Source organism: Stegostoma tigrinum, chromosome 11, assembly GCF_030684315.1.
Source record: "Stegostoma tigrinum isolate sSteTig4 chromosome 11, sSteTig4.hap1, whole genome shotgun sequence".
In the NCBI taxonomy this organism is placed as follows: Eukaryota; Metazoa; Chordata; class Chondrichthyes; order Orectolobiformes; family Stegostomatidae; genus Stegostoma; species Stegostoma tigrinum.
Window position 1 is genome coordinate 13,985,984 of NC_081364.1, and position 27,585 is coordinate 14,013,568.

General features: G+C 40.3%; 1 protein-coding gene across 2 annotated transcripts in view; it reads left to right on the forward strand.

Annotated features, from left to right (window-relative positions):
- Window positions 1-6,323: 6,323 nt before the first annotated feature.
- LOC125460370 (RNA-binding protein 5-like) overlaps window positions 6,324-27,585 on the forward strand; it is a 39,105-nt gene continuing 17,843 nt past the window's right edge. Inside the window, exons 1-10 of one of the 2 annotated variants that reach the window (XM_048547792.2) lie at window positions 6,324-6,446; window positions 12,919-12,991; window positions 13,490-13,703; window positions 15,527-15,682; window positions 17,278-17,350; window positions 21,761-21,834; window positions 23,499-23,579; window positions 24,772-24,832; window positions 25,389-25,451; window positions 26,926-27,086. In XM_048547792.2, the coding sequence (XP_048403749.1) occupies window positions 12,966-12,991; window positions 13,490-13,703; window positions 15,527-15,682; window positions 17,278-17,350; window positions 21,761-21,834; window positions 23,499-23,579; window positions 24,772-24,832; window positions 25,389-25,451; window positions 26,926-27,086 (909 nt within the window). In that variant the 5' untranslated portion in view covers window positions 6,324-6,446; window positions 12,919-12,965. The remainder of the gene's footprint in view (window positions 6,447-12,918; window positions 12,992-13,489; window positions 13,704-15,526; window positions 15,683-17,277; window positions 17,351-21,760; window positions 21,835-23,498; window positions 23,580-24,771; window positions 24,833-25,388; window positions 25,452-26,925; window positions 27,087-27,585) is intronic. The other variant, XM_048547793.2, reaches the window with a different exon arrangement.

The window sequence follows — 27,585 nt, forward strand, 5'->3', positions numbered from 1 at the left end:
CGTGTCTGCGTCTACCACCTCCGCTGGCAATGCGTTCCAGGCACCCACCACCCTCTGTATAAAAAACCTTCCACACATATCTCCCTTAAACTTTCCTCCTCTCACTTTGAACTCATGACCCCTAGTAATTGAGTCCCCCACTCTAGGAAAAAGCTTTTTGCTATCCACCCTGTCTATACCCCTCATGATTTTGAAGACCTCAGTCAGGTGTCCCCTCAATCTCCGTCTTTCTAATGAAAATAATCCTAATCTATTCAACGTCCCTTCATAGTTAGCACCCACCATACCAGGCAATATCCTGGTGAACCTCCTCTGCACCCTGTCCAAAGCATCCACATCCTTTTGGTAATGTGGTGACCAGAACTGCACACAGTACTCCAAATGTGGCTGAACCAAAGTCCTATACAACTGCAACATGACCTGCCAACTCTTGTACTCAATACCCTGCTCAATGAAGGAAAGCATGCCATATGCCTTCTTGACCACCCTATCGACCTGCGTTGTCACCTTCAGGGAACAATGGACCTGAACACCCAGATCTCTCTGTTTATCAATTTTCCCTCAGACATTTTCATTTACTGTATAGTTCGCTCTTGAATTTGATCTTCCAAAATGCATCACCTCGCGTTTGCCCGGATTGAACTCTATCTGCCATTTATCTACACAACTCTCCAGTCTATCTATATTCTGCTGTAATTTCTGACAGTCCTCTTTACTATCAGCTACTCCACCAATCTTAGTGGCATCAGCAAACTTGCTGATCAGACCACCTATACCTTCCTCCAAATCATTTACATATATCACAAACAGCAGTGGTCCCAGCACAGATCCCTGTGGAAGACCACTAGTCACAGGTCTCCACTTTGAGAAACCCCCTTCCACTACTACTGTCTGTCTGCTGTTGCCTAGCCAGTTTTTTATCCATCTAGCTAGCACACCCTAGACCCCATGTGACTTCACTTTCTCCATCAGCCTGCCATGGGGAACCTTATCAAACACCTGACTGAAGTCCATGTATATGACACCTACAGCCTTTCCCTCATCAATCAACTTTGTCATGTCCTCAAAGAATTCTATTAAGTTGGTGAGACATGACCTTCCCTGTACAAAACCATGTTGCCTATCACTGATAAGCCCATTTTCTTCCAAATGGGAATGGATCCTATCCCTCAGAATCTTCTCCAATAGCTTCCCTACCACTGACGTCAGGCTCACCGGTTGATAATTACCTGGATTATCCTTGCTGCCCTTTTTAAACAAGGGGACAACATTAGCAAGTCTCCAGTCCTCTGGGACCTCACCCGTGTTCTAAGGATGCTGCAAAGATATCTGTTAGGGCCCCAGCTATTTCCTCTCTCGCTTCCCTCAGTAACCTGGGATAGATCCCATCCGGACCTGGGGCCTTGTCCACCTAATGTCTTTTAGGATACCTCACACTTCCTCCTTCCTTATGTCAACTTGACCTAGACTAAGCAAATATCTATCCCTAACCTCAACATCCGTCATGTCCCTCTCCTTGGTGAATACCGATGCAAAATACTCGTTAAGAATGTCATCCATATTCACAGTAGCATCAGAGGAGCAGAATTAATGTTTTGAGTTCAATAACCCTTCTTCAGAATGGGCCTTTGGTGACCCATATTTGACTGCAGGATCATGGCATGGGTGGCAATAGTCTGTGTCGACTTCACGACAGATTGCAGCAAGGATACTAATGGTGGGGTTGGGAGAATGATGCAAATACCCCAATACCGGTTATCAGGTATCTGCTCTGTAGAGTCACTGCCACTCCCACAGACTTCCCATCTGCTGCAGAAAGCATGAGGTCCATAGTCACATCAGATTTCAATCAACGATAGGCTTATGGTAACTGTTGGACTTGGGGTGGGGCATAGCAGGGTGACTCTGTATCATCCTCATTCCTGCCTCCAGGACATTGTGGGACAACCCACAGCGGGTGGACTGTGGGTGTTCAAAAAAGCAGCTCACCACCACCTTCTCAAGGGCAACTAGGGAATGGGCAACAAATACTGGCCAGCCAACGATGCCCATGTCCCATGCGTGACTAAAATAAATGGCCTTACTGGGCAGGATGGCGCAGAAACTGTCATTGCTGTCCCCATGATTCTCAGCATCAACTTCTCATCATGTTAATGGGGTGGAGTTTAGGTGGCCTTTTGTAAGTTCTCGATCCTGTTCGTGTATGACTCTCTCCTGTGAGAGAAGGCAAATTGTGCAGCCCTGTTTTTGGATGATATGCCTGGCACCAGATGAATATCCAGAGATGAGTGGTGGCAGCAAGAGCATCATGTTAAATTGATCAATTTAAATTGTCATCATTGTTTGTGGATAAGGTAGAGTGTGAGAATGTTAGCTGTGAAGCCTTTGTGCTGGATGTTGATGAGTGAGTGTGGGGGTACGGTCCACTGAAGAACTTGAGATGCTAGTGGACTCGAATTAATGAATGGTGTGTGCGCTTGTATATTTCATGCTTGGCAGTGAAATGTGTACTGTAATTTGGAAATGTTAATTTGAGCAGAATTGTGCACAAACTGACTGATGATTATCTCCATTTCCAGTGCAAATAAAATGAATACAAGCAGATGTCTTCATGCCTCCTTGGTTTTACAAGATTAGGAACAGCTCTACACGTGTACTTTCACTTCATCTTACCTTTCGTCCATTGTAATTGATAAAGAGATTTCTGTATCATAATTTTGTCAGTTCTGCTGTCTTGATGTTGATAGGGTTGGCACGTTGGCTCAGTGGTTAGCATTCCTGTCTCATAGTGGCAGAGACCCGGGTTTGATTCCAGCCTTGGGCAACTGTCTGTGTGGAATCTGTATGTTCTCTCTGTGTCTGTGGGGATTTCCTCCAGGTGCTCAGGTTTCCTCCCAATGATGTGCAGGTTAGGTGGATTAGCCATATTAAATTGTTCATAGTGTCCAGGGATATACGAACTAAGTGGGTTAGCCATGAGAAGTGCAAGTGGGAGGTAGGGTGTGGGTCTAGATGGGATGCTCTCCACAGGGTCAATGTGAACATGACGGGCTGAATGGCCTGACTCCACACTGTAGGGATTCTACGGTCATTGAAAAGTTGTCATATCGGTTGTTTATCATATGAAATTACAACTTTTCTTGCTCACAATAATGTATCTTGTTCTCACTGAATAGCTCTATTAAACCTTCACACTTTTTTTAAAAGCCTAAATTTATACTATTTGTTTCATTGCTGTGACTTTCGTGAGATCACACCTGAATACTATGTATAATGTACATTTATTAAAGAATGTAAATCCACTGGGAACCATTCAGAGAAAGCTTGCTAGACAAATAATGGGAATGGGTGATTTATCTTGGGAAGATAAGTCACGGCTGGTCTTGTATCCACTAGAGTTAAGAAGAGTAAGAGGTACCTTACTTGGTACACATAACCTCCTGAAAAGTATTGACACAGAGTGCATATACAATGCACGTTTACTCTTGTGGTAGAATTTAGAATAAAGGGTCACTGTTTAAAAATAAGGAGTTGTGCATTTAAAACAGATGAGGAAAGTCTTTTTCTCAAACGGGGTCACGAGTCTTAAGGTAGTGAAAGTAGAGGACACAAATATTTTTATGACAGAGATAGCAAGATATTAGTTAGGCATAGGGTGACAGGTTAGCAGTTACAAGGATAATGTGGAATAAATCAGATATCTTACTGAACAGTAGAACAGACTCAATAAGCCAATTGGCCTCAGCTTGTTGCTAACTCATGTTTTTGTAAGATCCCCTCTACCTGCTCAATCATTTACTTTACAGGACTTGAAGCAGGAACAATGAGTTCACGACTAGTTTATGTTGAATGAAGTAAATTCTGAGGTCCATTTCAGAAGCAAAATTCCCTCTTATTTCAATACCAGACCCCAAAGGGATTTGGAAGGCTTGAGTTATAATGAAAGGCTGGGACATTTTTCACTGGAGAGTAGGACATTGAGAGGTGACCTTATTGAGATTTATAAATTTAAGAGGGAGATATCTTTTTCCCCTGGATAGGGATTTTCAAGACTAACATGAGAGGGAAGAGATATAAAAAAGACATGAGGGGCAAATTTTTTGAACACAGTGGATGGTTTACAAGTGGAATGAACCTCCTGAGGAAGTGGTGGATGCAGGTGCAATTTCAACATTTAAAAGACATTTGGATAAGTACACAAAGAGTAAAGGTTTGGAGGGAGACAGCAGCAGGCCGGTGGGACTAGTTTAGTTTGGGATTACATTCGGCATGGGCTAGATGGACTGAAGAGTCTTTCTGTGCTGTATGACTCTATAACAGTGAAAGCTAGAGACTTGAATTAACAGCTGAGCTTGATGGCACAACAGATATGTGTGGTTTTGCCCACTAAACCTCACTCTCATAAATAATTTAGTGTCAAAAACTTCTTCCTCAACACTTTTTCACACATAGTCAATGATATTCCAAGGATATGAGGTACAGTCTTGGCCAATCCACCCTTATGATCATGATTGTAAAACAAATCTGACAGATATGAAGAAAGCCTGACAAGACTTTGAGCTAGTTATAACCACAGAATGAAGATGCTGAAGGAGAGAATCATACCGGATCATAGATTCATCGAATCCCTGCAGTGTGGGAATTTGGTCCATCAAGTCCACACTGGCCCTCGGATGAGCAGCTCGCCCAGAACTACCATGCCCACAACCTGTCTTATCTCTTTAGCCCTACATTTACTAAGATTCTTTGCTACAGGCCAACTTGGTCCACATGCCAAAAAATCAGCACTCTCCTCTTTGAATACATGTTGGTTTTCCCCTTGAAATGCTCTGATAAGAGGTATTGATGGCCTTGTGGTATTATTGCTGGACTGTTAACCCAGAGACCCTGACAATGTTCTGGGGACATGGGTTCGAATCCTGCCATGCAGATGGTGGAATCTGAATTCAATAAATATCTGGAATTAAGAATCTAATGATGGCCATTGTTGATTGTTGGGGGAAAACCCATCTGGGTCACCAATGCCCTTTAGGGAAGGAAATTGCCATCCTTGTCTGGTCTAGCCCACATGACTCCAGACCCACAGCAATGTGGTTGACTCTTAACTGCCCTCTCGGCAATTAGAGATGGGCAATAAATGCTGCCTGGCCAGTGGCACCCACATCCCATATATGAATAAAAAACAGATGAAAAGCTTTCACAAGTATCGTTTTTCCAGGAGTACGTGGTTCGGTCACCATAGATGAACAGCAGATTTGTGATACATACTGATACCAGCTGGGTTCAGTTCCCTCACAGATGGTGCCAGACCTGCTGAGCTTTTCCAGCAATTTCAGTTTTCATCACTGTAATGGATTGATAATGAAAACTGTCCACCTTGTAGTGATGTTTTGTGGGAAGACAACTAACCTCCAACACTGACCCTTCTTCAGAAAGCCCGAAACGTCAGTCTTCCTGCTCCTCTGATGCTGCTTGGCCTGCTGTGTTCATCCAGTTCCACACCTTGTTATCTCAGACTCTCCAGCATCGGCAGTTCTTGCTATCTCTGACTCCCGACACTATTTGTTAAGACATAGTCTTGGGAAGTGCAACAGCAAAACCATCCACAACAATTACAACATAAGTAACAGATTAAATTTAAAAACCTTACACGCCTTAAGTAATTGAAAGCAAAAAGCAATACTTTGGAGAGCAAGGTTTAAAAAGACAGAGATGGAAACAGGTTTAGTACCACAGGAAAGGTGCGGCATGACTTTAACAGCCATTGGCTTTCTCACACAGAATTAATGAGTGTGGCATAAAGGCCATTCAACCCATCATAAAATAATGCCTGGTAACGAAGTGTGGAGCTGGATGAACACAGCTGGCCAAGCAGCATCTTAGGAGCACAAAAGCTGACGTTTCGGATCTAGACCTTCATCAAGCTCCACACCTTGAAATCTCTGCTTACCCTTCAGTTTCTTTGGGGGGGGAGCTGATAGATCTGCGCATGCTCAGTATTGGCAGGACCGTCGGCGCAAGCGTGACGACGCCTCCCCACAAAGCCAGCGCTGCGCACGCGCACACGTGAAGAACCGTTGGAGCGGCGATGAGGGGAACTTGCTCGTGTCTGCTTTCCCCTTCAGTTTCTTTGGAGGGGGGGAAAAAAATGCCGACAGATATGCGCATGCGTAGCATTGACCGGCGTGCCGCCTCCAAGACAGCGCTGCGCACGCGTACACGTGAGGAGCCGTTTGAGCGGCAGAGGGGGTCTCGCTCGTGTGTGTCGGCCATGTTGGACGTGGCGTGGGACGACGTGCTGTCGATGGGCGGACCTTCTCTGTCCCGGCGTGCAGCGCGGCAGCTTTGACTCCGATCGGACGGGCCTGGCGGCGCCATTTTGTCGGTGTCGGCTGCGAAGTGTCCCGGAGGACGGCGCCCCTTTTTCTTTTCTCTTTACAGAGGCGGTAAGCTTCGTCCTTAGCGGTGGCGGCGCCTCTTGTTCGATTGTTTTCCCTCCACTCCGTTGTCTGCGAGGGACGGAATTTGGCTGAAAATGAGTAGTGTGTTTTTTTTCGCGGGGGGTGGGGGTGGTGAGGCTCTCCATCCCGGTGCGGGGTCGCTGATGTTGGGAGGATTGAAATCTCGGCCTAGGCGTAAAGCCTCGGCCCTAGGACTGCCACACACCATCTTGTAGCATTTCGTCGTCTTATCAGCATTTCCAGCAGCTGCCTTACTTTAAAATCTACTTGTCTTTAGACGGAAGCAGTTGTTTTGCGCTGCGTTTTATGTGCTGTGCATCTTTTAAAATATTTACCGTACTACAACCTGCGCATTTCAGATTCAACTTTGTGTTTTGCGATGGCCGTCAGCTGTGTTTTATATATGTACTTGTCACCCTTTTTACGATAGGCCCCCTACTTTGGGCATTTTGCTTTCGAATGTTTTCTTGTGTCCGGTTTTGCGAGTTTCAGTGCTCAATATCGTCGAAAGTTGTGTTTCCCTCGACCTTCGATTTGTGCTTTTGTAAACGTGGAACTTATGCAGAATCTACAACGTAAAAACAAACGCTTGGACCGACTGGTCTACACCAGAATTTATACCCAACGAGTCTCCTCTCGTTCCAGTGGCCTCTGCCAAATTCTGTATTTCTATTCTGGTAGCTATGTGTCAGTTCTATTTTATGCAGTACCAAGTTCTGCAATGAGCACTCAGAATTCCTTGTTCATTGCTTTGTATATTTGTAAAAGCCCAGGTCCTCACTTAACCTGCATGATCAAAGTTTCCACATCCGTGTTGATCTACTTCATTTCAACCAGTCTGTTTAGTATAGTCCCTTTTTTTTGTACCCAAAGAAAGAGATTGAATTTCTTTAGACTGTTCTGGTGGTTACTTCCTTGATTCCAACAAATTGTCTTCATTCGAGTCATAGAGATGTACAGCTGGGAAACAGATCACTTGGTCTGGCTCATCCGTGCTGACCAGACATCCTAAATAAATGTAGTTCCATGGCGCCCTCAGCCCTTCCTAGTCATATACCTATCCCAATGCTTTTAAAATATTGTGTTCGTAGCAGTGGCCTCCACTTCTTCTGGCAGGTTATTCCATACATACATCACCCTCTGAGTGAAAAAGTTGCCCCTTCAGACCCCTTTTTAAATCTCTCCCCTCTCACCTTAAACCCATGTATTGGCATGGATAGATGATTGATTGACCAGTAGAAAGCAAAGAGTAGGGGTAAATGGGTGTTTTTCTGGTTGGTAGTCAGCAGCTCGTGGTATGCCTTGGGGATCAGTGTTGGGACCTCAATTATTTTCAATTTGCATAGATGATTTGGAGTTGGGGACTAAGTGTGATGTGTAAAAACTTGCAGATGACACTAAGGTGAGTGATAGAGCAAAGTGTGCAGAAGACACTGAAAGTCTGCAGAGGGATATCGATAGTCTAAGTGAGTGGGCAAAGGTCTGGCAGATGGAGTACAATGTTGGTAAGTGTGAGGTCATCCATTTTGGTAGGAATAACAGGAAAATGGACTATGTTTTAAATGGTTAAAAAATTGCAGCACGCTGCTGTGCAAAGGGATTGGGGTGTCCTCATGCATGAGTCGCTGAAAGTGGTGGGATGGCAGGTGATTAAAAAGGCAAATGGAATTTTCTCTGCCATTGCTAGAGGAATGGAGTTTAAAAACAGGGAGGCGATGCTGCAGTTGTATAGGGTCCTGGTGAGGCTACACCTGGAGTACTGTGTGCAGTTTGGTCTTCCTACTTCAGAGATATACTAGCACTGGAAGGGATGCAGAGGAGATTTACTTGGTTGATTTCAGAGTTGAGAGGGTTGGATAATGAGGACAGACTGAGTAGACTGGGATTATACTCATTAGAATCCAGAAGAATGAGGGGAGATCTTATAGAAACATATAAGATTATGAAGGGAATAGATAAATTGGGGGCAGGGAGGTTGTTTCCACCAGCAGGTGAAACTAGGACTGGAGGGCATCGCCTCAATAAAGGGAAGCGGATGTAGGACTGAGGTCAGGAGGAACTTCTTCACCCAAAGGACAGTGAATCTGTGGAATTCCCTGCCCAGTGAAGTGGTTGAAGCTACTTTGATGTTTTTAAGGCAAGGCTAGATAAATTTCTGAACAGTAAAGGAATTAAGGGTTATGGTGAGTGGGCGGATAAGTGGAGCTGAATCTCAAAAAGATCAGCCATGATCTTCGTGAATGGCGGGGCAGGCCTGAGGGGCCAGATGGCCTACTGCTTCTAGTTGTTATGTCCTCTAGTTTTTGACTCCCAATCTGAAAGAAAAGACCTTGTGTGTTTACCTTATCCATGCCTCTATGATTTTATGAACTTCTACAAAGTCGTCCCTCGGCCTCTGACACTCCAGGGAAAATAACCCCAGCCTCTACCTCGTGCATAAACTCTCAAAACCTGGCAACATCCTTGTAAGTCCTTCCTGAACCCTTTCAAGTTTCACAACATCCTTCCTATAGCAGGGTGACCAGAATTGCATGCACTATTCCAAAAGTGGTCTAACCAATGTCCTGTACAGCTGCAACATGAGCCCCCAACTCCTCTGCTCAATGTGGTGATCAATAAAGGCAAGCATACCAAATGCCTTCACTGTCCTATCTACCTGTGACCCCACTTTCAAGGAACTGTAAACATGCACAACAAGGTTCAGTGATAATTCCCAGGGCCTTACCATTAAGTGTAGAAGTCCAGCTCTGATGTGCCTTTTCAAAAGGCTGCACCTCACAGTTATTTAAATTAAACTCCATCTGCCACTCCTCGGCCCATTGACCCATTTGATCAAGATCCTCTACTGTGAGGCAATCACTCTGAGGTCCACTACAACTCCGTTTTTGGTGTCTTTCACAAATTTACTCACCATAACACCAATGTTCACATCCAAATCATTTTATAGAAATGATGGAAAGGAGTAGACCCAGCACTGATCCTTGTGGCACACTGCTGGTCACAGGCCTCCAGTCAAGCAACCCTCAAACACTGCCCTCTGTCTTCTACCTTCGAGCAGTGCTGTATCCAAATAGTTAGATCTTCCTTTATTCTGTGATTTAACCTTACTAACCAGTCTAGTAAGGTTCCAGTCTAGGAACCTTGTTGAACGCCTTACTGAAATCCATATTATTCACGTCCATCACTGCACTCATCGATCCTCTTTGTTACTTCTTTAAATAACTCAAGTTAGTGAGGCATGTCTTCCGGCGCACAAATACATATTGACTATCCCTAATCGGTCCTCACCTTTCCAAATGCATGTAAGTCCTGTCCCTCAGTATTTTCTTCAACAACTTGCTCACCACCGATGTCAAGCTTACTGGTCTGTAGTTCCCTGGCTTTTCCTTAAATAGTGGCACCACATTAGCCTACCTTCAGTCTTCTGGCACCTCACCTGTGGCTATCGATATGTACATGTTACCAAGAGGCCCAGCAATAACTTCTCTAACTTGCCACAGAGTTCCAGGGTACACCTGATCTGGTCCAGGGGATTTATCCACCTTTGTGCTTTAAGACTTCAATTTTTTTTTGTAGTGCGGAGATTGGAACTTTGTTGTACAGTTTACGAGGTGTATTCTTAACAAGTTTCCAGATGAGTTTAAAATTCTTCCTTTGCTTTCCCATACTGTTTCTTTTGATAGAATCCCTACCTATTTTTGCACGGGTTAGTTTTTCTTTCATGGATTGGGGGCATCATTGGCAATGCCAGCATTTGTTGCTTTTCTTGGACTGCAAGGCCATTTTGGAAGGTTTTTGAGAGACTAGTGACTTTGTGGGTGTGGAGTCAGTTATAAGCCAGACCCATTAAGGAGGGTGGGTTTTCATCCCCTAAAGGACATTTGTGAACTAGACCATTATCAAGTTGATATGCTACTAGTATTTTGTCAGATCTCGTATCATTTAATTTCTTACCTTTGAACAAAGGTCACTCCTTAATCCTTTCAATAATCAACCACTTCGCACTTCACAATATTGAATTTATTTTGTCATTGTAGACATGCTGATGACTGACACAGAAATACAGAAGTGTCATGGTGCTGCAGGAGGCTGTTTCTCCTATTGTCTCCACCAGCTCACCACATCAGGCTAATGACTTACTGTCATTCTCCTGCCTTTCCACTGTTCTTGTACATTGTTCCTATTTCTGTTTATTGTCTTGTATTTTTGGTATAGTCCACAATTTTTTTGGATCCTTAACGTAGCACACCAGCAAACACAATTCTAAAGGTAACAGCCACAGATCAACCATACTTGATGTCCTATATCATCAAGAGAACCCTCCCTTCAAAACCAAAGTGGAGCCTTTTACCCATCTCCAACTTCTGTCTTCACTTGCATTCCTCTGTCTGACCTCGTGTCATCCCTAGATCTCTTTATTGCAACTGCTGGCGTGGCACTGATCATCCAAATTTCCCTGCTTCCCCTCACTCACTGAACTCAACCTATTTCTGCGTCAGTTCAATTTTAACAGCTTCGTCAAACCAGTAATAAATAGAATGATCACTACCAAGCAGGGGCCAAATGTGAACACACTTCCTGCCACTATCAAACATCTAACTAATGTACCTATGATTGTCACAGACATAATTTTCTCTGGAGATTACCCTCACCCTCTCAGCTTTCACCAGGTTGCTGCCTGGAAGAGGTTTAGCTTGGAGAGAGGCTGGATAAGCTTGGAATATTTTATCTAGATCAGAGAAAGACAAGAGAGCACTTTATTGAGGCGCATTATATAATGAGGAGCATGGACAGAGTGGGTAGAAAGTAGTTGCTCTCCTTATTTGAAGTAGATCCACCACCAGGAGAAATTGAAAGCTAACCGCCTTTTCCTTGAATGCAGTCTCTGTCAGTTCTCACTCTCCATTATTTTATTGCACCACTGAACTTGTTCTTACTCTGAACAGTTAGTCTTTGTCTGTGATAATAAAATGTGAGGCTGGATGAACACAGCAGGCCAAGCAGCATCTCAGGAGCACAAAAGCTGACGTTTCGGGCCTAGACCCTTCATCAGAGGGTCTAGGCCCGAAACGTCAGCTTTTGTGCTCCTGAGATGCTGCTGGGCCTGCTGTGTTCATCCAGCCTCACACTTTGTTATCTTGGATTCTCCAGCATCTGCAGTTCCCATTATCTCTCGTCTTTGTCTGTGTTTGTGGCCACTGCCATCACCAGGTGGAGCACTTTTTGCATACAGTAGACTATTAGACTCCCTTCTGCAGTAATCTTAAATGAATGAAAATAAGATCTTCGGGGCTAGAGGAATTCAAAAACTTTGAGAACAGTGGTTCCAGAAAATTTAGTGTAACCTTAATGTTTTCTGCTTTCAATGCTACATTTCCAGCATTTTCTGTCACCATTTACTTCTTACTCGGTCACATTCTGTTATAGTATCACTCTGTAGTTCAGCTCTTTTGTTCGTGGATTTAGATGTTAATGAAGTCAGAAGTGAGATTCAGCGAAACCCAGGCTAAGTGGCAGTAAACAGGTTATTGCAGTTTATCCAACTGGCATTATTATTTCCTCATTCTTTATTTCTTTGGTGCTCTCTTCTGTCATTTGACTGTTACCCAATATCATTTCAGGCTTTTTCGTTTGTTTTTGCTGATGTTTCTTTAATCCTGAAAAATACGAAAGTTGGGGCATTTACTGTGCACAGTTTCCATAATGCTTTTTTGAGGCAAGCATAATAGTTAGTCCAGTAATAGTTAGCTGAGCATCCAATTTTGCTTGCAGTGTGCATCTGTTTCCCACATGATAAATTCCTGTGTTCGTATTGGTAATGGAAATAGATTATGAAAGGTGGTTATAATAAGTTCTCCTTTGTCAAATGTAAAATGGTTTAAAAATGAGCACCAAATAATTTTTGGAATAGGGTCTGAATTACGTACATACTGCTTTGCCCAGTTATTCCTTGGCTCAATCTTCATTAAATAAAGGGTTAAACAGTAAAACGTTTGCAAACACTGATAGTTCACTATTGGATTGCTATGAAAGAATTTTGAACCTGGAGTTTCAACTGACCAATCTGAAGTTGCTGGTCTCTAAACGTGAACTGGAGAACTTTACTGAGTAAAGTGTTAACATGAGCGCTATTGGTTTTGTTCCTGTAAATTGTGTACCTAGATTTATTGAAAATTACCCATTTTTGCTTCCTCCTTACATAGTCAAAAGTTGGGAGAACTTATGGGGTTTTTGTGTGGCGGTTTCTTGAGTTTTTTTCAGAAAGATATTCTGCAACAAGTAGTGAAATGTTTTACAGGATAATGATGAAAATCTAAAAGCTGTTTTGGTTGCGTTTTTGTTGGAGAATGGGAGGGAGCTAAGAACTGAGTTGCTGTACCTTGTAAGGCAATTCGATTCTTCTGCTTGCTTTATCTTCATATTCTTGTACTTAGAATATTTTTCTTCTTCACTGTAGATTGCTACTCAAAAACTTAAGAGTTGAGTTTGCAATAATCCATAACAATGGGCTACGATAAATATGATAAACGGTAGGAATGTATTTCTATTCTGATGTCTTTTAATCTCTTGTCTATGCATGAGTTTAAGTTTTATGTCATTTGTCAAGGAGAGGCTTTGCTTACCCTTATAATGCTGTTAAAACACATCCCAGTATTTGAAAATTACATTATGCACTTTAGGTATTTATGATAGATGAAAATCAAACTGTTTATTTTACTGTTCTACGATTAGATGTTATTATGCATTCTTACCTGTCCTGGCTTGACAAAAAAAAGGAGTGGTGTGGTCCATAATTATCGTCTTCTGGTTACTTTACTGCTTAATCTACTAATGTCGCAGGAAACGCCTGATCTTAATATGTACAAATGCATTTATCTAGTTTGAGTATTATTTTAAAGTGCTTTAGAGACATTAGTAAGTTGATTAGATGTTTCTGGAGAATATGATTATAGAAAGTTGTCATAGGTCCTGCTAAACACGTGCCCAAATTAAAAAGCTCTTGCACCGTTACGATTACATTTTTGTAGTGAAACCAGTCGAAGTGAGCGGAGTGGCCGCTATGGCTCTGAATGGAATAGAGATGACCACAGAGAGTCACGGGGTAGACGTGATTATGACTATAAAGATGTTGATTATCGTGCTCCGCCAAATCACGGCAGGGACTATGATCGTGATAGACGTCGCAGTGACTATCGGAATAATGACCGCTATCAAGATTACAGGAACTATGACAATTCTGAGGTATGTAATTCCACTGTTGCAAGATTACTTGATGTTATTCACAAGCAGCTTGGTCATGGATTAAGTTGTCTGTTTAGACAATTGAGCCCTCTCAAAGGGCAAGTGTTTCCATTCACTTCTGTGTTAGATATCATTCCCTGGATGGGAACCTGGCCATCAATGATCCTGCATATTTTATTTTGATCTTGGCACGTGACCGAAGATGTTAAAGGTGTGCGAAAATGTTGAGGCCTGTTTTGTTTGAGGTGGTGGTTTTCAAGATGTTGTCAGTGAGTAAAGATGTCAGCATAACTCAGGGTGCTCATGCCCTGCTGTAATCTAATAAGTTTATTATAAGTGGGTTGTGAAAGGAATTGAACATGAGTAAAAGCAAACAAATGCATTTCTGGCCTCGTGGCAGTAGACAATGTCATTAGAGCAGAATTTGTGGATGATTGGCCTGTGACTCTTTCTGGAGGAGGTTCTGCAGTATGTGCTGCATTGATTGGCCACTGACACCTCCCACCCATCAGAATTCTGGGAGATTTATGCTTTGACCTGGCCTGTGTTTTGCTGAGGTTCCTTGTTACCGTGCTGTAATGCATGTTGCGTTTATGCTAAAGTTGAGGACTGTCATCTCTATAGGCATTCTGTTTGTGACTGTATATGATTGTTTCGTGGAATATGAATTGTTAGTGAGTAAATTTTACTCCATTTTGTTTATGATTGAGTCCTTTAATTGCTTTGTTTCAGAGGAGCAGCAGCCTTAATATTTCCAATTTTTTATGTACAGACCAGCTGGTGTGAATTCTGTCCACTCTCTCCCTGTGACAAAAGTTCATTGTAACCCATCAATTTGTGAAACGGCTGAATCCATGAATGTTGTGTCCTCAGTTTATAAATGTTAATGTTTCAGGTAAAAGTCAGTCTTGACGACAGGCTCCATGTAGGTCATTCTGCTTAGTCCTCTGATCCCATAATGCTGCATCCACTTACTCAGTGACGTGTCAATTATTTTGTTCCTTTATTTTGGAGTTAACTCTTGGCTAGTCTACTGCACTCTGGATCCGGACATCTGATGTTGATCTTACTGTAGCATGCTAAAAATATTTAAGCATTAGTTTTTCACAACTCTTTTACAAATGAATATAATTGGATAGTTTTAAAAACTAATACCATAATAATTAGTTTGTACGAAGATGTTAACATTTTGTTGTGGTTAGCGGAGAGCATTTTTCTTGACTTTCAACATCTGTCATAAGAGGGTGGCAAATGAAATTGGCCTGGCCCTGGACGTCCGTGTGTTTTGTTCTAAATTTGACCTGTTTTTCTGATCAAACTGTTCAGAGATGTTATTACACACCTCTGCAGTAGGTGGGACTTGAACCCATGCCTCTCAGTTCAGAGGTAGGGATACTGCCACTGTGCTATGTCTTTGAGGGCAATGTATTTGGGTTCAGGTGGTAGTTTAAAACATGAGCTCAATTTGAGAGTTCGCTTGGGTCTGTCACCTGTTTTGCCCCAAGTTTAATCCCAGCATTCATTGGTTGGTATTGTATGTAGGCATAGCGTATCAGCTGTAGTATGTCGTGGTTAAAATAAAAATCAGTTTAGCACGTTATGCTTAAAACTTGGTCTGCGTGTCTTTGTGTTTCTCACATCCTCACCACCACTATTGCACCCAAGTATTATGCAGTGAACGTGTTTTTCCAAGGGCAAACCACTTGTGAGAGGATAATGTTGCTTAATGCTTTTTCACCATTGAAAGAGACATTACATTTGAATTGCACTTGCCTACCATCATTGATATTTTGTACAATAAACAAAAATGTCTCTGCTTCCAGAATTGTGAAGATGACAATAGATTTGAAAGACCTGAGGGAAGCCAATACTATGATGGTGACTACAAGGACCATGATTACAGAAATGATGGAACTGAAGAGAGGGAGAACAAAACGATTATGTTAAGAGGTCTTCTGCCATCAACAACCAGGGAGGATGTACGCATATATTTATTGACATTTTTGTAACATTTGTGTATATTGCAATTCTAGGAGAATAAAAGGAGGGGTTCGGAATGCATTTTTAAAATTTATTTGAGCATTGAAGTATTTATTATTTGTTGTATTTGAGAAAAACATAATAAAGCAATCTCCTTTTCAGAGGGCCTGGGAGAACAAAAAGGTGCAACTTTACTTGAAGGTGGATGTCTGATAGCTAAATGTCTGCTATGAAATGATCATCCAACAAGCAGTCTAATTTGGAAACTGGTGATTTCTAAGCGAACTGGCATTGACAAACTTTTAATTTTGCATTTTTGCTTTACTTGACTACATGGCAACAAGCATTTCTCTGTTGCAATGCTGCATGGGAAGCTAGCATAGCAAAACACCACATCCATTGCAAAGTACATCCTTGCTATGATGTATATTGAGACAAGACATTGAGATGGTTCAGTGAAGTTCAACCCCTTGGATTCCTAAAAAGAGGCACATCTTTTCTCGCCAAATAAGTCATTGTCCCAAGATGATATTGGTAGCTTGAACAAACTGCTGCTGTTAAATTTGAAGAAACTAAGAAAGGTCCAGCTTCTCTTTCTGAATAGATGATACCCCCGAGTCACTCACCATTGGTACGACGGCCCTACTATGTTTCCCAATTTAACAAATGTAATTGCATAGATAGTGTACTTTTTTGAATTTACTGAAACATTTTTGTTTAGGGTGTTTTCTGTTTGTAAATTAGAAGAACTTCCAAGTTGTTCTGTGATTGCATCAAATTTCCAGTTTTTTTTGACCTATTACTAGATTCTCTGTGGGAAGTGAAATGTTTAAATGTGCCTGGTTCATTAGTGAGGCAAATCCATTCAGAGCAATTGTTCTTGGGGTCTTTGAGTTAGCTGTGTTTTATGCAATGGGTTTACATGCTGGGAGGGCAGGCTAGGTTCAAACAATTGGTAGTTAGGGGAAACATTACAATTTGGTGTTACGGTCCAAAGCATCTATTTTCTCTCAAAGTTAATGATAACTTTGAGCTGAACAGCAATATTCCAGTGCAGGTGCAAGGAAAGCTCAAAAGCAGGTATCATCAGATCGTTTAAATATAAAACATGGAAAATAGGGTCAGAGTAGACCATGTGGCTCTTTGAGTCTGCCATTCAGTATGGTCATGGCTGATCATCCAACTCAATACTCTGTTCATGTTTTCTCCCCGTACTCTTCCATCCTTTTAGTGCTAAGAAATATACCTTAACTCCTTCTTGAAAATGTTGTGTTTTGGTGTCAACAACTTTGTGGCAGAGAATCCCACAAACTTATCACTCAAATATGAAGAAATTTCTCCTGATCAGATCCTTGCCTCCAGGAGCCCGTTGTAGTTTACCCTGTCTCCTGATGTCCAGCGATGTATTGACACTATGGTCATGCCCTCATGTGCAGCCCTGATAAGGTGCAGCAATTGAATGTCAAATATTCATGTATTTGTATGCCAAAGCTACTTATCAAATAGCTAATGTAATTGTAAACAGATACTTTTGATTTCATGACTTCAAAATCTCTGGAAAAATAAAGCAGTGGATTTCTGATTTTCCTTTCAGATTCTTGAAATATTTCGGGACAGCGATGAATTTCAACCAAAGGATGTGCGAGTAATGAAGTGTAAAGTATCAGGTGAGATCTTGGCTGCTCTTGCAGCTTTTCCGAGGAAAAAATGTGTTTTCCTCTTTCTGGTTCAGGAAAGGCTACTGCCATTTGTCATGGCAAAGGAAAATATAATTCATGAACCAGTTGTAAGTGAACTTGTGTTAATCTGCAGTGGATAGGTTGCAAAGATTTATGTGGTGTTAGGTTGCCCAACCAGGAGCTTGTGATCAGAAGTAGTTCATAACTTCCATATGCTGCAGCTTCCAAAGTGAATCATGCTTAGTTATTCTAGGTACCACATGTAGTCCTCTGAATGTATCTTTTTCCAGGACCTCTTCCTCAAAATATTTGAATGAGACAAACTGTAAAAATTTTAAAGTTTTTAATTTGTGTGCCACAATTCAATTACTCCCAGTAACTTCTCTCTCTTACAAAGAGTTCTCCCCCTTGTGAATCTTTACATATTCAAGAGGATTTAATCATCCTTTCATTTGTAGTATGATTTGAATCCTTTTAATGTAACTCTACATCTTTTTATCTGTTAAAAATTGATCTTTGAATTTGAGCATTGCTAGTTTGAACCTGTTGACCTGAGCATTTTACTTCAAAACACTTTTTCATATTGTATTTAAAGAGTGAATGCCAGCAACTCCAAAATAAACAAAACTTCATTATTAATTAATCCCTTGAGTCTAAATAGCTTCTCAGGCAGGTTGTTTGTTTCCTTTAGTTAACATCAGTGTTGTTTTTATTCCAGCAACAACTAATATTTATACAGCATCTTTTCACATAATATGTCATAGCTAGGCCCTTCACAGAAATAACACAAAGTAATCTGTGTTAAAAGAGAAATGTTGTAGTTTTGGCCAGAAATTCCAGAGCCTAGGACAGTTGAAGGCACACTCACCGACAGCAGTTCAGTTAGAATGCAGGGATGCTCAAGACCAGAATTAGATGAGCACAGATATCGAGGTAATGTGACTGGAAAATATTGAGCTGATGATGGGTGAGGTCATGGAATAGTTTGAAAACGTGGATGAGAAATTTAAAATTGGTTCATCATGTGATCAGGAGCAGTCATAGGCCAGGGAGTCTCTGGTGTTGGGTGAGTGGCCTGGACAGTTTTGAATATTTCCAGAGGGTGAGTCAACCAGATGTGTGTTGCAAAAGTCAAGCCTCAGTTATGCAGCATGGATGAGGATTTCATTGATAGGTTGACCTAATTGATGTGATGGAGGTGGGAATAGGCAAACATTATGGTGCACAAATGTGATCTTCATCCGTTCTTAGGACTAGTCCTAAGTCAAGATCCCACAATTCTTCATCAGTTATGAGCTCTACAGGAGATACTTGTTCATTGATGAAATAACACTTTTAATATGTACCGAGACAGTCAGGTCATTTGAGACTGTTGTGACAATTGCCAACAAAAGATGGCTTACCCAACACCCCTACTGGTACATTACATCAGTCCTGTTCATAGAATAAATTTGCCTTCTAACATTAATTGCACAGCAGATGCGAGGAAATTATTTGCAGAATTTGAAAGATGTAGTAGCTACAAAAGGCACTGAGGGTGTTTTAAGCTCTATTCTTATTGTATTTTATTATAAAGCAGTATCTTGTGCAGTTGACTGCCTGAGCTCGATCTGGGATCAAATTAAACATTAACAAGAATTTTTTGTAGCCAGTCTTTCCATTTGCTTTTAAACCTTGATTGGCTCAAGTGAATAGTGAGAGTGATATTCTCTTATCCCATAGTAATGATAAAACTCGGATGCAATATGTAGGCAAACTGGGAATGTTAACTTGGGAAACATTTTATGTTGACTTTTTAGTTTCTTCTGAGAGAAACTAATTTAAACTGGTGACAAGTTGTATTTTGTATGCTTGCCCAGCAAAGTAGAGAATGGGTTGGTGACCCCTCATAAACAGTCAACTGCCTTGATTTATTAGGAAGACCCCTCTTTTTGAAATTTATTTTTACTGTGTACATGTGTTTTTATCCCCTTGGAACCTAGATGTAGGCAAATGTTAAATATGGTGTGGAGTTTTTGTTTCAAAAGTAAAGCGGTACAGTTTCTGAGGGCTGCAATGTTCTGTTTCTTCTGTAATTAGAACTGGGGCAGCTTCAACCAATAGAAGTAGTACTAAATGGCTTTAAGTTTGTTTATTGCAGTTACTTGATGTCTGATCATAATATTTAACAGCCAACTCAAAATTGGTGAGTCTACAGATTACTTTTCATCTGTCACTTATTGCTATGCAAATCCAACCAAAGATAACTGTAAATGAGGTGTATTTTCTTTGTTTCATATGCCATCTTTAGAGCTGAGGTGAGGAATTTCTTCAGCTGGAGGGTGGTGACTGTGAAAATCATCGCCACAGAGGGATGTGGAGGCTAAGTCATTGAGTGTATTTAAGATAGAAATATGTTCTTGATTAGTAAGGGGATCAAGGATTACACTAAGAAGCCATGATCAAATGGTGGAGCAGACTCAATGGGCTGAAAAGCCTAATTCTGCTCCTGTGTCTTTTGGTCTTATTTTAAATCTTATTAAGCGGGAATCATAGATTAGACAAAAGTCCAGAATTTTCACATTTGAGGTGGCTACTTGTACCATCATATTATTTTAAATAATTAAAAGATCATTCTCATCCGGAATGAGAAACTAATAACTTAGTTTGGTGAATAACTTCTTAAAACTATCTCAGTAACTCTTTGTCACATAAGTAGATAAAATTATGGCCATGTTAGATTTAAAAAATCTAATTTTTATTTGCTGTCACTTTTTCAGCTGGTATTTGAAGTTGCAGTTAGTGTGATGTAAAAACGTTTGTGAGTTATCTTGAATTTATCACCGTTCATGCAAGAAATGATTGAATGTTTATAAGGCTTCAACTGAATACAACTTGATAACTGCATTGAATATTTGAAAATATTCTATTATGGCATTAGCCAGTGTAAATAATTTTCCCAGAAGCTATATTGTCTGGTTTGCCGTTTAAATGTTGACACCCACTGTCCTTTACACATTTTGGAATTTTTCTTTGAAGAAAAGTCTTCCTTGTGTGTAGTTATTGTAAGGTGGAATACTTCGCTTAAAAAAATTCTGTCACAGGCAGAGCAGCCTCTGACTTTTGACTTTGACAGTGAGGAAATCCAATAATATGCCATTTGGCTCATAAGATGACCTTGACCCTTTGATCGCTTCATTCGTTTGAACATGCATATATTGCAGAGGTTGTTAATTTTTGGAGTGGTGAGGGTTGTATTGTTCAGTACTACATGTTGCTATATGTTTGGAAACAAATCACCCTTTTTAATAATTGTGGGAATTGTAATGTACTTTGCCTTAATTATGTCCCAAAATTGTGAAATAATATGGCTGGAACAGAATTGTTGTGTGTTTTAATAAATAGCAGAGGTGGAATGTGATCAATCTTGGTGGCCAGACTGAGCTTGAATGATCCCGTTAAGGAAGGAATATTCGAAAAAATATGATATAAAATATCTTGCTTTTAGCCTGTTTAAAACATAGCTTGTCACTTGTTACTTTGTCTTGGTACGTTTTTTTCAGTAATTTTGTTTCTAGGGCAGTTTGAAAGAAAATTGCTTAAAATGCTAATATTACTCCAAATTTTGAAATTCAGTGTAGAATAAATGAACATATTCCTCACTGTTAACTTAATGCAAGCTACCAGATTGCTAAAATTAAACGTTGATTGTCCGGATTCTGTCTCCATTCATGTTAATTTTATGGCGAGGCATAAGCTAATTGCTCATGGAGATCCTTTGATATTTAGAGATACTGGGGCAGCTGAGGCCCTGACTTTGCATTCAAAAATTCACATAAATAGTGGGGGACAACTGCCCTAACTATTGTTGCATATCTCCCAACAGTGCTTCTTTCAAGCATGGAATGGTGCAAAGTGCTGTGTGCCCTTACTGTTATAAGCAGGGAGCAGTGTAATTGGGAGCAATATGGTATTGGAAACTAAAACAGAAATTGCTGGAAAAGCTCAGCAGGTCTGACAGTATCTGTGCAGAGAAAGCAAAGTTAACGTTTTGGGTCCTGTGACACTCTTACCGAATTGAAAGCTGTCTCTTATGGAAGGGTTCAAGTATTTTAATCCAGGTAGGTTACATCTGGTGCTAGGATTGGCAGGGGTTTTGTTTTGCAAAAATAAACAATTGCAGCACATTTGTAAACTTGGATGATAGGTGATACTGATACCTGTGTTACAAATGCTTCAAAGAGTGTATGAAATGAGTTCAAATTCTGTTCCCGCCCATGTTTTTTTTAAAAAAGGCAATAAGGCATCTATCGTGCCACACAAATAGACATTTGTACATAACACGTGGCGACAGAATGAATGGCTGCTTTAAACACGCTGACTAACGCAATCCCGTCTATATCTGAATGCTGTCTCTAGGTCAAAGCCGTGGTTTCGCCTTCGTGGAGTTTAATCACTTGCAGGACGCAACAAGATGGATGGAAGCCAACCAGGTTGCTTCATCACAAGTCTAGATTTATTGAAGGGGGGGAAGGATCAAGTGTTTCCCGCTGCAGAAAAGATCCAGAGGGACCAAATATTATCCTGTCCTTTCCCTCAAATATCAGCACTTCACAATTACATTTGGAAAACAAACACAAGTTATTATATGGGTGTTTGTATTTTTATTTGCTTTTGTGGCCGTGTATCTGATAACTACTTTCTGTTTTTAAAAAAGTGATGAATTGGTGCTCATTTTGATCGTCAGTGTCATGTGGCACCTTTCCAAGTACATGCCTGTGAAATTCAGCATTCTGCCATTTAATGTCAAAAAAAGTGCTGGAAAAACAATTGGTCTGGCAGCATCAGTTGAGAGATGCTGTCAGACCTGCTGAGTTTTCTAGCAGTTTATTTTTATTTCAGATCTCTAACATCCACAATAGTTTGCTCTTGTTTTAGCTCCATTTAATGTAAAAGGAACTCTCCATAATACATGTGAGAAAATGGTTTTGGCAGACATAGCATGCCTGATTTTTTTTAAACTGGGTCTTTCCCTCTTCCATTTGCCAAAGGACATGAGAAATGTGTAGCTTCCAGTGCAGTGTCCATTAAATGTCAGTCTGTGCTGACTTAGCTGGTCTAATTCTCAGATGTGACTTCTCGTCACATTCCTGCCAGATTTCTATCTCAAGCAGCAGGATGAAGGTCAGAACCAAAATCATAATTCCTGTTGCTCATTATAATTGTTGACTTTAAGGGGAGATACGTATTAACTATCACTAGATGTTAATGTGCCATATAAATACTTGACATTTCATAAAATTAGTTACAGATCTCACTGAGCCATGTCTGCTGCACGAATGCCAAACGTGCATTGTTAATGGTTGGCTAAGGTGTCGTGGAGAATCTCAACTTAAATGGACTTTATTACTTAGCGTGTTAGTCACTTTACTTACCATCCGTTGAGTGAGTGTAGTCAAGAATGTTGGCTGCAAATCAGATGGAGCTTTATGCATGCGCTGTTGTCTTATATTTGCGCTGTAGATTTTATAGCTTATCACTTGACTTGAAAGGCGCACTGTAATGGCAATTTATTTGCAAATACAGTATCTTTGTCAAGTGACATTTTGTAATGAGAAGCTGAAGGTTTTTGTGGAAATGTTCACATCCTTGATTTTCTCGTGACAAACTGGATATTAAAAACTTATTCCTTTGGAAGGAAAACTGTAGAACATTGCAGTACGTGGACATACCCACCGTTGAGAGATTGTTATCCCCAACATCATGACATTTTTTTTTGAGGATACAACCTCAGGATAAAGCTCACCTTGCAGATTAAATGGGAAGACTATATATAGAGGCAAGCAAGAGACGTCAAGTAACGTTTCATATAGCAAAGAAGAATCAACTGTTTGCCAGTTAAACCCGATTTGCTTAGATTTTGCATCTTTGTTAGAAGAAATATTGTGTACCCTTCATCTTCCGAGAGTTGAGACCCACTTTGATCTTCGCAGTTAAATTGTGACTTCATTACCTAGGTGACTAGATCGACTGCATCCAGGAGGCCTTTTAAAGATATATTTGAGAGTAGTTTTCATTCCTTGTTTGGAACCGATGTGAACTGTTTGACACATGTTTGCTCCATTATGTGAGGTCTGACTTAACCCTTTGTTTTCAGCAGCGTTCCCTTACCATTCTTGGAAAGTCCGTTTCGATGCACTACAGTACAAAGCCTTTTGAAGACTGGAGTTGTAACAAGGTAGTAAAAATAGAAGCTACGCTAGAGCTAATCTGTTGCTTTTTTTCTATCTTTTGTTGATGTTTCAATATTTTGTACAATTGGGTTTGAATTTTGGGGGAAACTTTTTCATTTAAAGTTGAGAGGATGCTCTGTTTTCAATTGTAATGCCTCATGCTGCAGATTAATGGATATAAAGTTTTTACATCTTAATTCGATTATTCTTCCCTTGGGAGACAACGTTGAAAGTCTCTGAACAATTGGCAAAAAGATGTTTGATTATCTGGACAATATTATTTCATATGTTGCTCATGTCTTGTACAACCTTAAGTGTCATTGGAGGTGATGTTTTGCATGTTTTCTCTCATTCCTGTCCCTTTATTCTTCAGGTAGCATGTGCTCTATGTGGTGCCTGATATATTTGTGGGGTTGAGTGACTGAGGCATTGGTTTATTATACAAAGGTTTAAATTTTACGATGTTAAACGGGTCCAATAAAGAAACTTCTGTTTGGGAAACCCAAGAAAAACTGGATCAAGCGCAACAAAAAAGAAAATCTGGGAGCTCTTTCTTTGTACAGAATGTAGTTAAAATTTGAAATTCTGTGCAAAGGCTTTTGCTGTGATAGCAAACTTGAAAGTCTGAGATGTTTGTTTGGTCACTGTCTAAGGATATGAACCTAGGGCACGAAAATGGCGTTGGTGCAGATTGATAATGATTTCATGGAACAGATGAACAGTTTGAGAAGTGGCGATTGATGTACTCCTTCTGATTTATCCTAAGGTTTTTGTCATTTATGAGCAGCTGATGGGGACTTGCTTGAATTTGTGATGTGCCATGCCAAATGGTTAAGTTGAGATGTAAAAGTGACTCATTTTACAAAGGATCAACATTTGGCGGGTTTTTTTTGCCTTACCTCGGCTACTTGTTTATGCCATCTCATGAGTTTCCCCATGGCAATGAGCCGCTGTTTACTCTGTTTCTTGGAGGACTAGACTGTTAATCAGGAGAGTTGCAAGATTCCAGGATTGGCAGAAGATGAATGCTATTGTCTGTGACTCAGGAAAGTTGACTGAAACTGCATCACACTTGACATGAAATTATGGTGAATCTTGTGTTTGAGATTGTGGATTATTGGTATTAGAAATGTAGCACTTTTGTTTGTTTATACTGTACTTTCCAGAACTTTAAACCATCCTGATTTTTTTCTGTAGTGTGGGGTGACTAACTTCAAACGGCGAGAGAGATGCTTTAAATGTGATGCTCAGAAGCCTGGTAAGTAATGTAGAGTAACTTTTACACTGATGTATAGGAGATAGCAAGCTTCTGTTTTACACTATATCATTCTACCACTGTGTTGTGAAGGTGTATTTTTTTTTAATTATTCTTTCCATCTCGGCTGTGGAGAAACTCTGAGGAAATCGGTGTGACGATAGAGGGTTGGGGTAGAGGGGTTGTCCCTTTTGCATTCTTTATAGCTGTGAAGCAAATCTGATGAGTGCTGGTAATTGGGTGTGAAAGCCATAATCTTGCTTAGAGAAAATGAAAGGAATAAATTATCAGGGCCCACATTTCACATTTTGATAAATGCTGCAAGATTCTCTGGCCATCTATGTTTCTTTTCCCCCCACAATTTAATGTTGCAGTTAAATGACCTACAATTTCAAGTAAGTTAATCTTGCCCAAAAATGTGACTTTGTGAATTTCACTTCCTGTGCATGAAAGGATACTTCACCCCTGAAATGATTTAACATTTTCAGTTGGATTTTTGCATTCTTCTGTTTTTTTTCCCTAATTTCTGTACTGAGTTGAATTTCTCAATTTCTCCCAGAAACTGAAGAAGAGCAAGTTCGTGTGCAAAGTGAACCATTTATGTCTGACTATGCAAATGACAGTAAGTTTGTCTGAGTTCAGAGAAAAATAAACACCAGTTCCCTTTGTCTTTGTAGGTTTTGGGTTTTTTGAATTTTTTTTTGCTGTGCAGTGGCAGATCCGTCTCTTTGATCCGATTAGTGTCTGATCCAAACCTGATTTGGAAAAGTATTTTAACTGGACAGGTAACTTAGAATCCCAGGCTAATGTTTTGGGGTCATGCGTGTAAATCCTAAGACAAAATCATGAAAAAGAAGATAGCCTCATGGTGACTGTATTACCAATGTCGATTATCACAAAAAACCCCTCTTGTTCACTAATGTCCCTTACAGAAGGAAAAAAGATGAAGGGTCTAGGCCCGAAACGTCAGCTTTTGTGCTCCTGAGATGCTGCTTGGCCTGCTGTGTTCGTCCAGCCTCACATTTTATTATCTTGGAATCTCCAGCATCTGCAGTTCCCATTATCTCCAAACCCACAGCAATGTTGGCTTTAACTGCCCTCTGATCAGTGAGAGATAGGCAACAAGCTGTGGTCTAGTCTAGCAAGGCCAACGTCCGCGAACAAATTTTTAAAAAATCTTCCCATGTCATTTTTGAGTTTGCACAATGCATTGTATTTGGCTTTAGACTCTAGTCTTCACATTTACAATATTCTGTATAATATTTGGTTTATTCACAGCAGGACTGCTGACATATTAGTTAAAATTTCAGATTCTCAATTTCTATTACGAAAATTAAACTCGACCTTAGTCAAAAACATGGAAGTCAATGAGATCTGTGGATGAAGCTCCTCTCCCAAGACCAACTCCAAAACACAATTGTTGTATATTTTGATAATGTGGGTTGCTGTTGTTTCAACCAAGATAGAAATGTTGCGCTATTCACAAGGAACGTTTCAAAATTGTGATTTGTTTGTAAACTGTGGCTACTGTTCGGGAAATTAAATGCAAGTCATGATTCAGAGCAAATTGGAAGAAAATAATATACAAACCGTGTGCATTTGAGTGCTTTCTTTTCAAAGTGTGAGCTTTAACTGTGTCTGTCATTTACTTTTGTTTCTCCATGCTGAGATATGTTATGATCGGCTGTTATGAATTCTACTTTAGCACCTGGTGTGCTTCTGTGTTTTGAAAATCCCAGTTGTGTGTTGGGCACAATGAAACAGCTTGCTCTGTATTAACCTTGTAACTTCTTCATCCTCAGCAAAATATATTTCCCTTATTGCATGAGTTAGCATTTTTGTTTCTCCATGAGCCCTATTGAGTCTCAGTTTCAAGTACTGGGAAGCTTTGGCTTCTGGATGTATTGTTAACTAGGTGCCACATGTTTTTATAATGTTTGGAGCCATATGCTAGTTTATTTATTTTCCAATACTGTTTTAAAAAAACAAATTTTAGACTTCATTTATAGGTGTGGAACAATACTGAAATCATGTTAATTGATTTTGTATTTAAAATTCAATTATATTCTAATTTAAATCATGTAATTTATCAACAGCCATTATTTTAAGAAACATAGGTCCACACACACCAATGGAATCTATCCTGAGTGCATTGGCTCCATATGCTGTGCTGTCTCCTGCAAATGTCAGGTTGATCAAGGACAAACAAACACAATTAAACAGAGGATTTGCCTTTGTTCAGCTGGATTCATCTTTTGTAAGTTTTTTTTTTCCCTTCTATATGATGATTAAGAGCATAATGGATCCATGGAATAACTTTGACTGAGATATTGCCACAAATATTTATCTCTCTGACCATGAGACATAGGAGCAGCTGTAGGCCATTTTGCCCCTCAAATCTGCTCCATCATTCAGTGAGATCATGGTTGATCTGAATGTTTCTTCAGTTTTATGTGTTTTATAATGTAATTATGCGATCAAGCTTCATACTTCAGTTGGTGTCCTGTTTTAATTTATAATACTTGGGATAAGTTGATTGTGAGCTAATAAGAGCTGAGGCAGTCATGTTTATTTATGACTTTGGTTAATAAATATGGTGTTGCATGCAGCAAGAAATCACACTGAGCAATGGTTGGGGAAGTTTTGAAGAGTGCGTGGCTTCTGAAAGGATTTGGGGGCAATTTTGCACGTACCATGCTTGTTGTGAATGTAGTAAACTTTACATAATTTCTTTACAAGTTTAAGTCTCGATCAGA